The sequence below is a fragment of the Haemaphysalis longicornis genome, unplaced genomic scaffold (assembly GCF_048455015.1).
Source record: "Haemaphysalis longicornis isolate Haplotype H1 unplaced genomic scaffold, Haemaphysalis longicornis Haplotype H1 scaffold_2, whole genome shotgun sequence".
Classification (NCBI taxonomy): domain Eukaryota; kingdom Metazoa; phylum Arthropoda; class Arachnida; order Ixodida; family Ixodidae; genus Haemaphysalis; species Haemaphysalis longicornis.
Window position 1 is genome coordinate 269,560,502 of NW_027526295.1, and position 13,903 is coordinate 269,574,404.

Genomic DNA, 13,903 nt, shown 5'->3' on the forward strand with positions numbered 1-13,903 from the left:
ACCCCTAGCTGCCTTTGATCTTCTACCCCGGATTGCGGCTGTATCCGTGTAGACCATTTCCGGAAGGGCGCCGTATTTCCTGTTTAAGGGTTTGGCTCTAGATTCGCACCGACCGGAGTGGCGGACTGGGTGCATGTTCCTTGGAAATGGGTATGATGCGATATGGTGCCGCCACCGGTCACGAAGCTCCTTGGTGGGCTTGACATCAATCAGTCAATAAAGATTGATTGATTGATTGATTGATTGATTGATTGATTGATTGATTGATTGATTGATTGATTGACTGACTGACTGACTGACTGACTGACTGACTGACTGACTGACTGACTGACTGACTGACTGACCGACCGACCGACCGACCGACCGACCGACCGACCGACCGACCGACCGACGTCCGGGGAGCTCCGGTTGATTCGCTTCTACAGTTTTTGACCAGTTTTTGTCATTGCAAGCCATGCTCTCTCGTTGGAGAGGTGGCGCTCTATGAACACGTCCACCGTGCTGTGTAGACCCGTGCGGGGAGCCTGCCGGTTGACGCGCTCATGGGGATCCCGAGGGCTTGCTTCGTGGTTTTACGGATAAGGGTGTTGAGTTTGTCCATATCTGTCTTGGTTAGTGTCCTGTAGGGCACTGCGTATGTCAGCCTCGAGAGAGCAGATAACTGGATAAGACGGGTGGCATCGTCTTCTTTCATGTCCCAGATTCTATTTGTGGCTCGAATCATCTGTAGAACTTGTTGTATCGTTCTAGTGAGGCATCGGAGAATTATGTCGCATTTTGAAAAGCCCAAGTACCCTGAGTGAGCTGCAGGGCTTAATAGTATGTCCCTCTAAATTTATTTCGATGTTGTCCTTGTCGTTTTTAGTGCGACGACGCCGGACCACCATGAGTACTGACTTCTGTGGTGAACACTCCAGTGGTGAACACCTTGCGTATTGCCAGAGGACTCTGGTATTGCTTTACAACGTCTACTGCTTGTTGCAGGCAGTCTTGAAGTCTCCAGAGGGAGTCAGTGCCAGTCCAAATTGTTATATCGTCTGCGTAGAGCGCATGGTTTAAATTTGAAATACGCGCCAGCCTTCCCGGTAGACCAAGGAACGCGATGTTGAATAGGAGCAGGAGAGGACCTAGCCTTGGGGTGTACCTGTACTTCCGAGGGTGATAGATTCATATACCCGATTTTGAATGTGGCTGTGCGGTCTGAAAGAAAGCCCACAATGTAGTTTTATGTTCTCTCTCTGCATCCGGTGTTGTGAAGGTTTCGGTGAATCGCCTCGTGCGACACGTTATTAAAGCCCCTTTGAGGTGGAGCGCTGATATTGCTCGCGGGGAGTGTAGAGTGGCGGGGGTGAAGAGTTCTTTTAGCTGAAGCAGCACGTCCTGGGCCCCGATATGCTTCCCAAATCCAAACATGGTGCCTGGCATTTGCTGGGCTTCAAAACACATCAGTAAATTTTCGCGGACTTTGCTCTACGCAACAGTATAGTGTGTACTATTGTGAACAGTGACTGTTGTTATATCCGACGATTAGTCCAAAGATTAAACAAGGGCCCCTGAGTGTATGACGATGCGACACAGTACAGAAGCCGAGGTACTCTGAATAAATCAAGCACGCCCAACTGTGATGTGAATTACATCAGCCGCATATGGGTCTTGTTTGTCAGAACCCCTCTAATAGTTCAATGCCGCTCCTCCCTCCGTCGTGTAGAAACGAATATCGGGTGTACACGCGTAGAACTCTTGCCTCTTTTCCCGAAACTTCGTATCAAATCCTGGCTCCGCCGGGAAACCCTATTTGGGAGCGCATACCTCACCCACTGTACTGGTCCAATTTCGTTTTTCTTTTTGTTTGTCACGAACCAACAAGGAACCAAAACGTATGGAGGGCGCTCACTTCAAATAGGCCAGATTCTATAGGCTTCAGTATAGCTATAGTTCAAGAACTCTACAGCGAGGCTGTGGTAGTTTTAATTTATAGTAATTACAACTTTTAAAAAATTGTGCCTTTTTTCAAGTGTTTTCAAGCTAAATTTGCGGATTTGTTTTTTTGTTTTTTTTGCCATTATTTTCTGCACGCAGTGGCATCCATTGAGGCTCCTGCTGCCCGTCACCCTCTCCTGCTCCATGGGACTGTTCTTCTCCGTCTCGTCGCCCGCAAACAGCCTGCTCATGGCCAAAGAACGCATCAACATCAGCAACCTGGTGCGCAGACAAAAATTCACGCATCTCCACCAAGTGAATCATGACGAGTGGGCGAAGCACTGGGGACCGTTGTTCGCGTGGGTACAATATATACAATTCCAGTCCAATCCAATCCGATACAATTCAATTTAATCCAATCCAATTCATTTTAATCCAATACAACACACTCCAATTCAATCCAGTCCACATCCAATCCAATCCAATGCTTCTCGGGCATGGGCAACACTGTGTACACGGACGCCAAGCCCCGGACCAACGTTGCCCCGGACAAAGTGAGGTCCTAAAGTGCTTCGTCCCTAAAATTCGGCGAAACAAAAGCGGCTCCATTATTTTCCCGACGAAACGGTTTTAAACGCGATAGAACACGGACGACGTGGCGGCATGCGTCGCTCTCCAGAGGTTTTATCTCTTGTGACTTGCCACAAGCCGAACACTGTTTCTGCTACCGCAGCATCCCCATCAGTGCAAAAGGGGTATCTGAAATTTGATATATTTATTTGCTCGTTGGCACTCTACGACAAGTACGCATGCCAAACAATTAGGATTAGACAGCCACCGCTTAAAGAAAAGGCATACGTTCTCCCACTCTTCGTCTCTTACCGAGTTATATTAATTGCTTACATTTAAAAAGGGAAGCACCTTTTGTCGTATGTTTGTTAGTTGGAAAGCGCACGTTTGCACATTTTACTTAATTACCAATTAACTTATCGGCGGAACAAACACCTGGATTATCTTCCGCACCTTTTTCTGTTGTGCACTTTATGAGCGATAAAAAATACGATATCACTTTCGGACCTACAAATGGATGCCCGTAAATTCCCCTTAGTGCACGTAACGCGAAGCTACTAATTAAAATAAATCTGGTGGCATGCCTGGTGTTGTCCGAAGCTCGCGCTAAACAAGCGAAGTGAATAGATTGACGGTATTGACGGTATTGGATTGACATGTTGGATTGACGGTAAGAGAGAATGTACTAGAATGTGCGCATTTCTGAGGCACAGCCCAAAGGCCAATTTTATTACTTGGAATAAACATCTTTCAAACATCTTTCAAGTTCTCACGGGAACATTTACCCTCCTCTAGGCTGGTTCAGTAATTCCTTTAGGCTACTTTTTATTGTCGCAAGCAACTTTTACAAGGAGAAATAACTTCTTTTTGTACCCGACCTTTCTTGTAGGCAGTATCCGGCCTCTTCGCTCACCTCATTTTTGTGTCCACGGCCATAACTATGACGAACACCATCGCTCCCTCGGTGTTCAATATGACTGACCTACCGCTACGAGGCACACCATGACCGACGGCCCATGGGAGATCTCATGCTTGCGTCTTCACTGCGCCATACTTGGCTTCTCCGTTGACCCGTTGATTCAACCGGAATTTTTAAGCGTTACAATATTAACCTAAATTACATGTAATTCTACTTTAATGCTATACCGCTATTTAGCAGTAGGAGATATACACTTCGAAATCCGGTAAACAAGTGCGAAGTAGGGCCGCGGCTGCAGCACTCTTATTGTTAGTATTTTCTTTTGTTTCTTGAATTATCTCTGTACCATTTTCCCGTCGTAGTACGTACTTATAAATATTTGTGTAAAATATAAGTTGCTGAAGCTCGTACCGAGGCCGTTACTTGAAGTCGGAACCATGGCTACATTTAGGCCAATTTGCTCAAGGGGGTACTCACCTATTAACATTCCTGTAATACTTAGACTTCATGAACCGCGGGCTTAAGAACAATCGTGCACCAATAAAAAAAGTTTTGCAAATACACATCAACGTTCACAACAGCCTAGTTTGCTTATTTTAGAGGTGGGCCTTCTGTAGTGAAATAGACATATCTCGCTTGCTAGACAGCTATCCCCATCTAGCGAAAGGCAAATAAATGAAAATAACAAGCAAACAAGGAGGAAGATTTTCACGAATCTGCAAAACTTCTTGTACTGGTTTAGGTTGTATTCACTGGCGAGGCACGCATGCAAGCAACCATGTGAGTGCGTCACTGATTTCTGGTTAATGGTTACTTTTATGCCAAAAGGGGCCTAATCCACAACACTAATAGCGATGCTGGCACCGAGAGACACACGCACTAGCCTCCTCTTCTTCCTCTTCTCTGGGCCAGAACACCCGCATCTGGTTTCGTGCTATGGCAGGATTGACGGCAAGGACAGTCACCACTGCAGAGCTAGTTTGTGAGCTGTCGTGGAATCGATGAGCTGTGGCATTGCCCCCTCTTCTGAGAGAGCATCGTCTCGATGCTAGGCTGTGTCTGTAGACGATCGTAGCCAGAAAAAGATGGCGCAGTGAGCTGCCGTCAAACTGGTAACACAAGCGTCTTGGCCGCAAAGGCGGTATTTCGCGCTCGTGTTGATAAGAGAGGTCAGTTTCTGTCGTAGTAAGGCTTCATTCGCACTACGTGTGCGACCTCGGAAGTTGTCCTTCGTCGCGAGGAGGAAGCCCTGCCATCCGGTACAACTTCGTAATTGACGTCACTAAGGCGGCGCAGGACCTTATATTGGCCAAAGTACGGACGGACTGGTTTTTCCGAACGTCCGCGCGCGCGCACTGGCGTCCAATCCCAGACTGCGTCTCCGGTCTTGTAAAACACCAACCGCCTGTGCTGATTGTAGCGACCTGCGTCGGCGTCAATGTTCTCTTCGTCCTCGTGAACTGGTAGTATGGAATCTGAGGTAGTAGTAACGGTGCGGCCGTAAACCAATTGGAAAGGAGTAATTGCTGTGGTCCCCTGAACTGCCGTGTTGTAGGCGAACGTGGCGTACGGCTAAATTTCTTCCCAAGTTTTGCGCTCGACGTCGACGTACATTGAAAGCATGTCGGCGAGGGTCCTGTTTAGTCTCTCTGTCAAGCCGTTGCTCACGTAACGTGTCACTGGCTACTGAATGGCGGTACATGTCCGTGATGCGCACATGATGTGTGTTGGACGTTCCAAACTCTATCCCACCGAATGCAAAGTAATGCGTCGACTCCAATGTGAGTGCAATTAATAGCATCTCTGTTGACACCACAATTGAGAATTCGGTTGAAACGAAGCAGACGGCGCGCAACGGTGTTTTTCTCTTCTGCGGCGTGCGGGTGCTGTGGCACCAGCCGCGCCATGTCCGTGGCGCTTCGGCCAAGTCAGTGGCCGTTTCCAGTGTTGCCAAGTCAAAAAATTGACAGCTAAACTTTTCAGTGAATACCATCTATACGATGCTTTAGAAGCCGGTGGGTCGTGAATTCGTAAGTCCCATAGGAATGTGATCATGTGAGCCCCCTTAAGACAAAAACGGTAGTGTAAAAGCAAACTAGTAGACTGCGCTAGCTCTGCATAGGCATAGGGGAAGTGGCAGTCTTGTATCTGTATCGCAAGCGACATTCGTTGCCAAGTCAGTGCAGGCCGGGCCCTTCCTGTTACACCTAGTGGTCTAGTGGTTAGTTTTGAACCCTCCCACAATCTCCCTGGTCACGTCTTAAATGGGCTTCTTTTTTTATAAACGTTTATTTTGCCACAGGGCATATATATGGGGGTATGAGTTGATGGTGATTAGATGAAAATGAAAATGTTCGCTTCGCGGATGAAGTCAAGGAGTGAACGATGATGGCGCCCATGTATCCATGCGGCGTATGCCGAGGCGTCGTCTACGCGGAGGCCCGTCGGCCTCAAGGCGAGGCAGGACCACAGCAAGTGGTGAAGGTCGGCAATCGCGTCGCTGCGGTGGCAAACTGGGCAATCAGGGTTTGTAAAGGAACCTCGAGCTTCTTGTTCCGCATTAGTGGCCTGGAGGGTACTGTCGCGGCTTCTAACGCGTATGCCCTCGGTTCACACCCCCGCAATCCATCTTTTTTTTTTATTTGACGGATCTTTTATTGGAACAAATGCTCCCTTAGACCAGTTCTAGACACTCTTTTCATGAATAAAGCTGGTTTGGTACCTTTCAGATCGATTTGGGTGCGGAGAGGTGCCCGTCACCACATTTAACTAGATTTCGGCATCGCACCGGAAGTGTCTGGCATGAACTGACTTGGAAATGGAATTTCGCATCGCGAAACAAAAACTTCCTTCGCTATTGCATCTCATTCAGGTGGTAACACGAAGAGAAACGATTTTAATGCAATAAAAGTAACTGCCTTATCACGCAAGAATCCGGCGCCCGGCATGACCGAATCATCGTTCAAAAATGGCCGATGGCGAAGAGACAATCAGTGTAAGAAGAAAATTGGGTGAATATGGGCCTTAGAATTGAACTTTGGGCCTTTATAATGCGAGTCGAACCCGCATTCCCTATTCCACGGCCGAATCTTGGTTCTAGCTAGCTAAAGGACGCCTTAGGCGTTAGACTTCGAAACATGAATTCGAGACCTATACTGAGGCCTACATGAGTTTTTGACAGAAGGACTAATCCGCGTTTACGTTAATGCCCACGGTTAACAAGGGCAAATAATACAACAAGAGAAAGAAAAATTGGCCGCGTATCTGCTCATTTCGTTACAAATGTCGACGACAAACCACAGTCGACTGGCGCCCCTGGCAGGTAAATGCCTCCCTTTTCTTTCCCGCTCACCTCTCATGCAGTTCTTCTCCCATCTCGTTCCTCCCAAAAAAACACGCTAGAGGTTTGCTCAACTCAATTTAAATTTACCGCGTTCAACTGCTCCAAGTCGGGTTCCTCGATGCCAGCGCTGCCGTACGGCGGAGACGCGTGTGTATTGAGGCACCCTATTACAACGTTTATAGAACCACGTTGCATTACTTCACGAGCGTTCCAAGCGGAACGTAGAACCTGTCTAGTGTAACCTTTCGGTGCAGTTGCCGGTTGACTTTTTTGAATGCTGCAGGTAGCGCGGGCAACAGCAGGCGACGGTTTTCTACATCTGATGTTGTATTTCATTTGATATCACAACAACCAAGCATCCGTAATTTTTTTAAAAAAGGAATACTGCAAATATCATTCATGTTTTGATTCTTTGCCTTATATTTGCGTAATGTCTTTCTCTTGTTCAACAATGGTGACAAGTATGAACATTAACACCAGACTTAGACGTTTAGATTTGGCTGCGGGTATGTAAGACTTTGGTCATAAAAGGTAACAGAGTGACGTTTAGATTTGGCTGTCGGTATGTAAGACTTTGGTCATAAAGGGTAACAGAGTGGATCCCTAGAGAAGGCGAGCGTGGCAGGTGTTGTGTTGTGTAATGTAGTTCTGTTCATGCCACCAGGTGGCGCACAATGCTAAGGTGGCCAGTTTACAGCATCATCATCAGCAACCGCAAGCCCGGTTATAAATAGCATGTAACAAGAATAAATGCTCTCTTTTTCCGTGGGTGCGAGGTAGCGTCTGCGTCTCTCTGCCACGTGTGGTGACTCGGTGGGCGGCGGATACAACATAATGGCGACGAGGTAACCCTTTTCGGCTGCGGGCGGAACGCCACGTCACTACTCAAGTACGGCATACTGCAATCTTCTTCAATGGCACTGACGCCTCCGCTGCCGTTTCTACCGGCACCGGGAAAGCCCGCCATACCGTGGACGCAATGGCGTCGGCTGTTCGAGAACTACCTCGTAGCGTCGGCAAGCGACGCGTACCTGCCAGCACGCCGCAAGGCGCTCCTTCTACATTGCCTGGGGGTCGAGGGTCAACGAATCTACTACACGCTACCAGAGAAGCAACCTACGGAGGACGAAGACGAATTCAAGACTGCTCTACAGACGCTCGAGGCCTACTACGCAGCAAGTACTAACGTTGTCATTGAACGCCAGCGGTTTGGTCAACGCGTTCAGTTGCCGGGTGAGACCGCGGACATTTTCGTTTCTTCGCTGCGAGAACTTTCACTTTCCTACGCCTTTAATGACAGGGCCGACGAGTTCATACACAACCAACTCGTCGCCAATACGAGCAACACCGTACTTCGGGAGCGGCTACTTTTGGAAGGCTCCTCATTGACGTTGGACAGGGCCCTCACAATTTCTCGAAGTATCGAAGAAGCTGCAGAATATTCCAAGGAGTTGTCATCAGCTAGCTCTGCAGGGTACGTGCAAAAAGTGGATAAGCGTTCGGCGCCAGGGCCAGCCGAACATGCCTCGTCGGGACAAAATAGTAGGACTTGTTTTCGCTGCGGTTCTGCGAAACACTTAGCCAATTCTAGTATTTGCAAAACAAGGAACAAGACATGCAACAACTGTAGCAAGGTAGGCCATTTCGAGAGAGTCTGTCGTAGCGAGAAGCGCAGCAAGGAGTCCCTCGCTGTTCAAGAAGTCCAGCACCGTGATCCAACAGCTCTCAGCGTACTGCAACTTAACGGGGAACAGAGCACCGAAATGCGCATATAAGTACAGGTTCAAGAAACTCTCGTTGATTTCCTTGTGGACACGGGTTCTGCAGTTTCAATTCTCGCTGCTGACACGTGCAGCAAACTGAGGCCTCCACCACCACTCCAGCCAACATCGGCGACGTTGCTCGATTTTTCACGCAGAAAAATCAACATTCAAGGATGCTTCGCCACTCCAGTCCAGTATCGGAACCGGCATGCTCAACTCCTTTTCTACGTGGTACCACAAGGCACAAATCTCCTGGGCATCGACGCTATCAACACACTGCAACTACAGATAAATGGTACGTCACGGAGCTGCTTCCACACTTCTTGTAAACCGGAAGAGCTCTCTCCTGACCTGGTATACAACTACACAATAGAATACAAGAAGGGCACTGAAAACACTGTCGCAGATGCCCTTTCCCGGTTACCGCAGGAGAAGTATGGAGTCCGTCCGGAGCAGGAAGATGCTGTTTGCTTTGTTTCTTCGTGTTTAACTCACAAGGAATTCGTAACTGCAACTGCGCAGGATTCTGTACTTTGCCAAGTGATGCAGTGGACAACGTCCAGGTGGCCATCAGCCAAGACGCTGCCTCCAGAAGCAATGCCTTTCTACAGGGTTCGGGACGAACTGTCAGTGATGAATGACCTGCTGCTCCGAGGGGAACAGTTCGTGGTACCTTCTTCGTTGGTGAGCAGACTTCTGGATATCGCCCATGAATCACACCCAGGCATCACGCGTACAAAGCAACGACTCCGAGAAAAATACTGGTGGCCTGGCATGAACAAGCACGTGGAACAGTTGATCAAGTCTTGTGCCGTTTGTCAGTCTGTTGACAAATCAGCAAAGCCAGTTGTGCCGCCAATGCAGCCGGTACCATTTCCTTCAGCACCGTGGGAGAAGATAGGCATCGACATCGTTGATCCTTTCGCAAGGGCTCCTCAGGACTGTCGTTTTGCCATTACTTTAGTAGACTACTTCAGCAAGTGGCCAGAAGTAGGGTTCACCTCTAACGTCACTTCAGTGACGACCATGTCCTTTTTGCGGAGTATATTTAGCCGTGAAGGCTATCCGAAGGAGATAGTGAGTGACCATGGGCCACAATTTACATCCGTCGATTTTGAAGAATTCTTGCGCACTAGAGGTATCCACCACACATTCTCGGCAGTCTATCATCCACAGTCAAATGGACAAGTGGAACGGTTTAATCGCATGTTAAAGGACTACGTTCAGGTGTGTCTGGAAGAACACCGCCCACTGAAGGAGGCTGTCACAGAGTACATTGGGATCTACCGCTGCACTCCGCATGCAACTACGGGTAAGAAACCTGCTCTTCTCCTACACGGCCGTCACCCAAGGACCAGACTCGATCTCACTGCAGGACCGACTGGAAGTGTTCCTGGGGTCGGAGGCGTGGAGCTTCAAACCGCCAAGCAAAGGGTAACTCGGAAACAGCTTGCAAGCAAGCACTATACGGATCGTCGTCGTGCAGCCAAACATTCGTCATTGAGTGCAGGACAAGCAGTTCGGATTAAGCTACCGGGACATGTGCCAAGGGGTTCCCCATCGTATTCACCTCCTTTCACCGTGGTTCGGCGCCAAAATGAGGACACGTACGAGCTGAGCAATGGTCGCGTTTGGAATCGTGAGCGGCTTATTCCATACACTGCAGCCTGGAATCCTGCGACAAAGGCAACCTGCGTTTCCCCTGGGACTCCTGGCTCCACCGCAGCAAAGCCCCCGAGTGCCCAGATGTTCCAGCCACTTGCTACCTCGGCCAGCACCGACAGAACGGCAGTTCCAACTTCAACTGCAAGTACTGGTGTGCCGAGTGTTGACGTCACGGACATGAGTGTACCAAGGAACGTGTCGGGAGGGGCTGAGACAAGTGCTGAAACTGCGGCTCCACGGCGATCCACCAGAGATCGACGCAAGCCTGCGTGGCTGGCTGAATATTACTTACGAGACAATGCAGTGACTGTGCAAGCCCCTTTTGGGAGGAGGGGATGTGTTGTGCGACGGTGTGCTGCCCCTTTTTGGGAGGAGGGGATGTTGTGTTGTGTAATGTAGTTCTGTTCATGCCACCAGGTGCCGCACAATGCTAAGGTGGCCAATTTACAGGATCATCATCCGCAACCGCAAGCCCGGTTATAAATAGCATGTAACAAGAATAAAGACTCCCTTTTTCCGTGGGTACGAGGTAGCGTATGCGTCTCTCTGCCACGTGTGGTGACTCGGTGGGCGGCGGATACAACAGCAGGGGGCGGCAGAAAGTTATATGGGCAGATGAGATCAAGAAGTTTGCGGGGATAAATTGGTCGCAGTTAGCCCAGGACCGGGATAATTGGAGATTAATGGGAGAGTACTTTGCCCTGCAGTGGGCGTAGAGGAGATGAGGATGATGGTGGTGGTGGTGGTGGTGGTGGTGGTGGTGGTGGTGGTGATAGTGATGATGATACTATTTCGCCGCTGATACACTTTGGCCGGGTGGCTGAATCGACTCACAGACAGACAGACAGACAGACAGACAGACCAAAATTTCTGCGTTTAAGTAGCCCACGAAACACTATCGTCTTTAAAAACGATGCAAAAGGATCGAGACGATGGTACTGAGAGTATTCAATCTCAGCACCGGAGGCCTACATCGCATCGCTTGAAACACAACGTGATCCTTTCAAATTCCTACGCCTCGGCAGCCTGACGTGTCACTCTGAGCCTTACTGATGGCTTGCGATGTCGCTACATAACTAGCTGCAGGAAAGCCAACTTTAAACAGTGGGTATCACAAACCGATGATGATGGGGATAAGCGAAGGCGCATCAAGCGCCTCAAGAAAAAATCGCTTCCCGTGGTCGGAATCGAACCTGGGTCGACGTCTATCCGATTGCACCATTCCGGCATGGTGGAAGCACTTTGGATTTTGTACTTTGACTTTGACGCAGGTTTCTGGGGAGAAAGCATCGCGTTTTAATCACTTGTCTCTTAAAAGCGGGGCTTTGATTTTGAGCCTTCTTCACATAGCCGCATGGGCGGAACGGAAATTTAGAGGCAGTGACATCTGGGGCTCAGTGCGGCATGCGAGCAGTGATAGCAATAGGAAGCAGCAAAGTGCAAACAGCCCGAATTGTGAGCGGCGCCTATTTTCAACCGCGAAAATGTTCCTGAAGTCTTCTGGCTTTCGCAACTTGCTGTGAAGCCTACGATCTTCCATCTTTCCTTACCCTTTTTCCTTTACCTTCCCATCCCATCTTTCCCCATACCGGCTTACACCAAAATGGGCCAATGCACGACACGGTGTCTTATAAATACGTTTTACCACCACAAACACCACCTGTGCAGAAAGGAGGGTACCGGCGCTATGTGAAGTGTAATTTGATGCTAGATCGTTCTTCGGATTCTCCTTTTCCCTCCAGTTTATCGTCAATATCGACTTTTTTTTTTCTTCACCCAAAATTACACTTCCACCTTGACTTCCACCGTGCGAGTTGTGGTTCCCGAGTCTTAAGTCCCGAGGAGTACGCGATGGCCGCGAATTGACACACAACGAAACGGGCGTAACTGCGAAGCAACGCACAGCCCTTTATTAAGATGGCGACATTATTTGAAGGGGCCCAAGGCATCTTGGGCTCAAAAATGCTATACGTACAATCGCGGGCTATTTTTGTGCTGATGATAACAATGACTATATTATATAAAGCTTACATGACACGGCATTCTAGTGGCTCGTCTCAGTGTACGTGACCAAAACACCGAGTAGAAAGTTGAAATTGGGGTCACTTGCCTGCGGGTAAATTCAGACTGTCCGAACAAGCCCAGAAGGCGGCCTACATATTCTAGATTTTAGGCTGATGAAGCGATTGTGCAATTCCAACAGCTTACTTCAGTGTCCCTTTAAATACCTTAATTCTTGGCCAATCTACTAGGAGGGTTGGTGTAAGAATTTGGCAAGAAAACAAACATATCAAAAGCAAGCGCATTTCAAATGTTTTCCCCGTGCCACGGTGGCCGGCGATGCCCGGTGCCACAACATGCCCTGTGTAATGATAAAATTACGTTCACCGTGATGCATTAATAATAAATTGAACGTCGCCAAAGTAGCGTGGGACTTTTTTGCAGCGTCCAGGGCTAGGCAGAGCGGTTAATGCTTTTCGGCAGATATGCGCCTGATATCCCGCTGCCTGCAACGAAGAAGAAAGTGTCAGAGTCTCGAGCGTCTGTGGGCGGAATCAAGCCTTCGCCACCGGGGACGAGAACTGTGGAGCGGCGTGTGAGTCAGCTGCAGCGTCCGCCGTCGCTACTCCGGTCTTCGCCCGTGAGTCTTGTTCCAGACGACGCTTTGTGTTTGTCGGTGTACGCCCGTTGAGGCTGGAGGTTTTTTAACGTGTCGGAGCGTTGGGGCATTGTGGGCAGGCGGGTTCGAACTTAGGATGGCTTAAGTCATGACTCCTGGTGGCGCTACATGATAAACGAGGAGTTTTTTTTTTTTACATTGTTGCCTCCATGCGCCATCGGAAGGTGGGCTACGCAGCGCGTCTTTTTTTATAGATGGTCACGAAAATTAGGAACGCTAAAAGATTCACTATTTCCAGGCTTGCGCTACTCGCGAATGAATGCGTTTGGGCAGGGCAGTGTACGAACTTATAAAGGTTTGATTCCAAATATTTATTACTTTCAAACAGTCAGTTTATTTATTGTCCCCAGCATGACTGCATTTTTCTAGCTCCAGCAATCGGCTCCCACCTCCCTTTCCCCCCTTCCTCGTCCTTTCTTGAATTCAAGGCGACATTCATACATCATTGGCTTCTGCTCACCAGCTTTCACTGTCCGTTTAACTATGCGTATTTATGCCGGGGGTTCCAAATTAAGCTTTATAGTTTTCCTAAAATTAGGCCCTGCAAGGCACGCGAGGACCACCTCTGCAAATAAGTTATGTGGCCAGGGGGATATAAAGTGGGATGTTATTATCGCTGTCAGCAACCTAATTACCTGAAATTGAATAATTAACATTTTGTTGACTGCAGTAAGGGGGTATGCTTGTACTGAAAAGTTAGAGGCAGCCGCGTTTCTACTCAGTATCAGCTGGAAGAATTTTTCTAGCGTGTCTGTGCTCCGAGATATCTGACTCCAAATTTTAATTGTCGTTCGCATGATTACCGATGCCAGAGAACAGTTAGGCCAGGTTCAGACTATTGTTGCAACTGTCGTAATATCTTTAAATAATGACTTCATTGCCCGTCTTAGCCAACTGAACTGCATGAAACATTCGCGTCTGGAAGCACTGCGAAAGCTCAGTTATCGCCAGCACGGAATGGCACTGGTTGATTTGCTCGTCGCACCGGGTACGCCTTCCGCTTCTGCATTGTTTTTGTGGCTTTACTTTTAAAGTTGCCATCG

At 48.7% G+C, this 13,903-nt stretch overlaps 1 protein-coding gene across 1 annotated transcript in view; it reads left to right on the forward strand.

The window, feature by feature from the left end:
- Positions 1-3,771, forward strand: part of LOC144168631 (sodium-dependent dicarboxylate transporter SdcS-like) — a 36,325-nt gene extending 32,554 nt beyond the window's left edge. The window contains exons 13-14 of the mRNA XM_077697577.1: positions 2,080-2,202; positions 3,380-3,771. Coding sequence (XP_077553703.1) covers positions 2,080-2,202; positions 3,380-3,496 — 240 coding nt within the window. The 3' untranslated portion in view covers positions 3,497-3,771. The remainder of the gene's footprint in view (positions 1-2,079; positions 2,203-3,379) is intronic.
- The last annotated feature ends 10,132 nt before the right edge of the window (positions 3,772-13,903 follow it).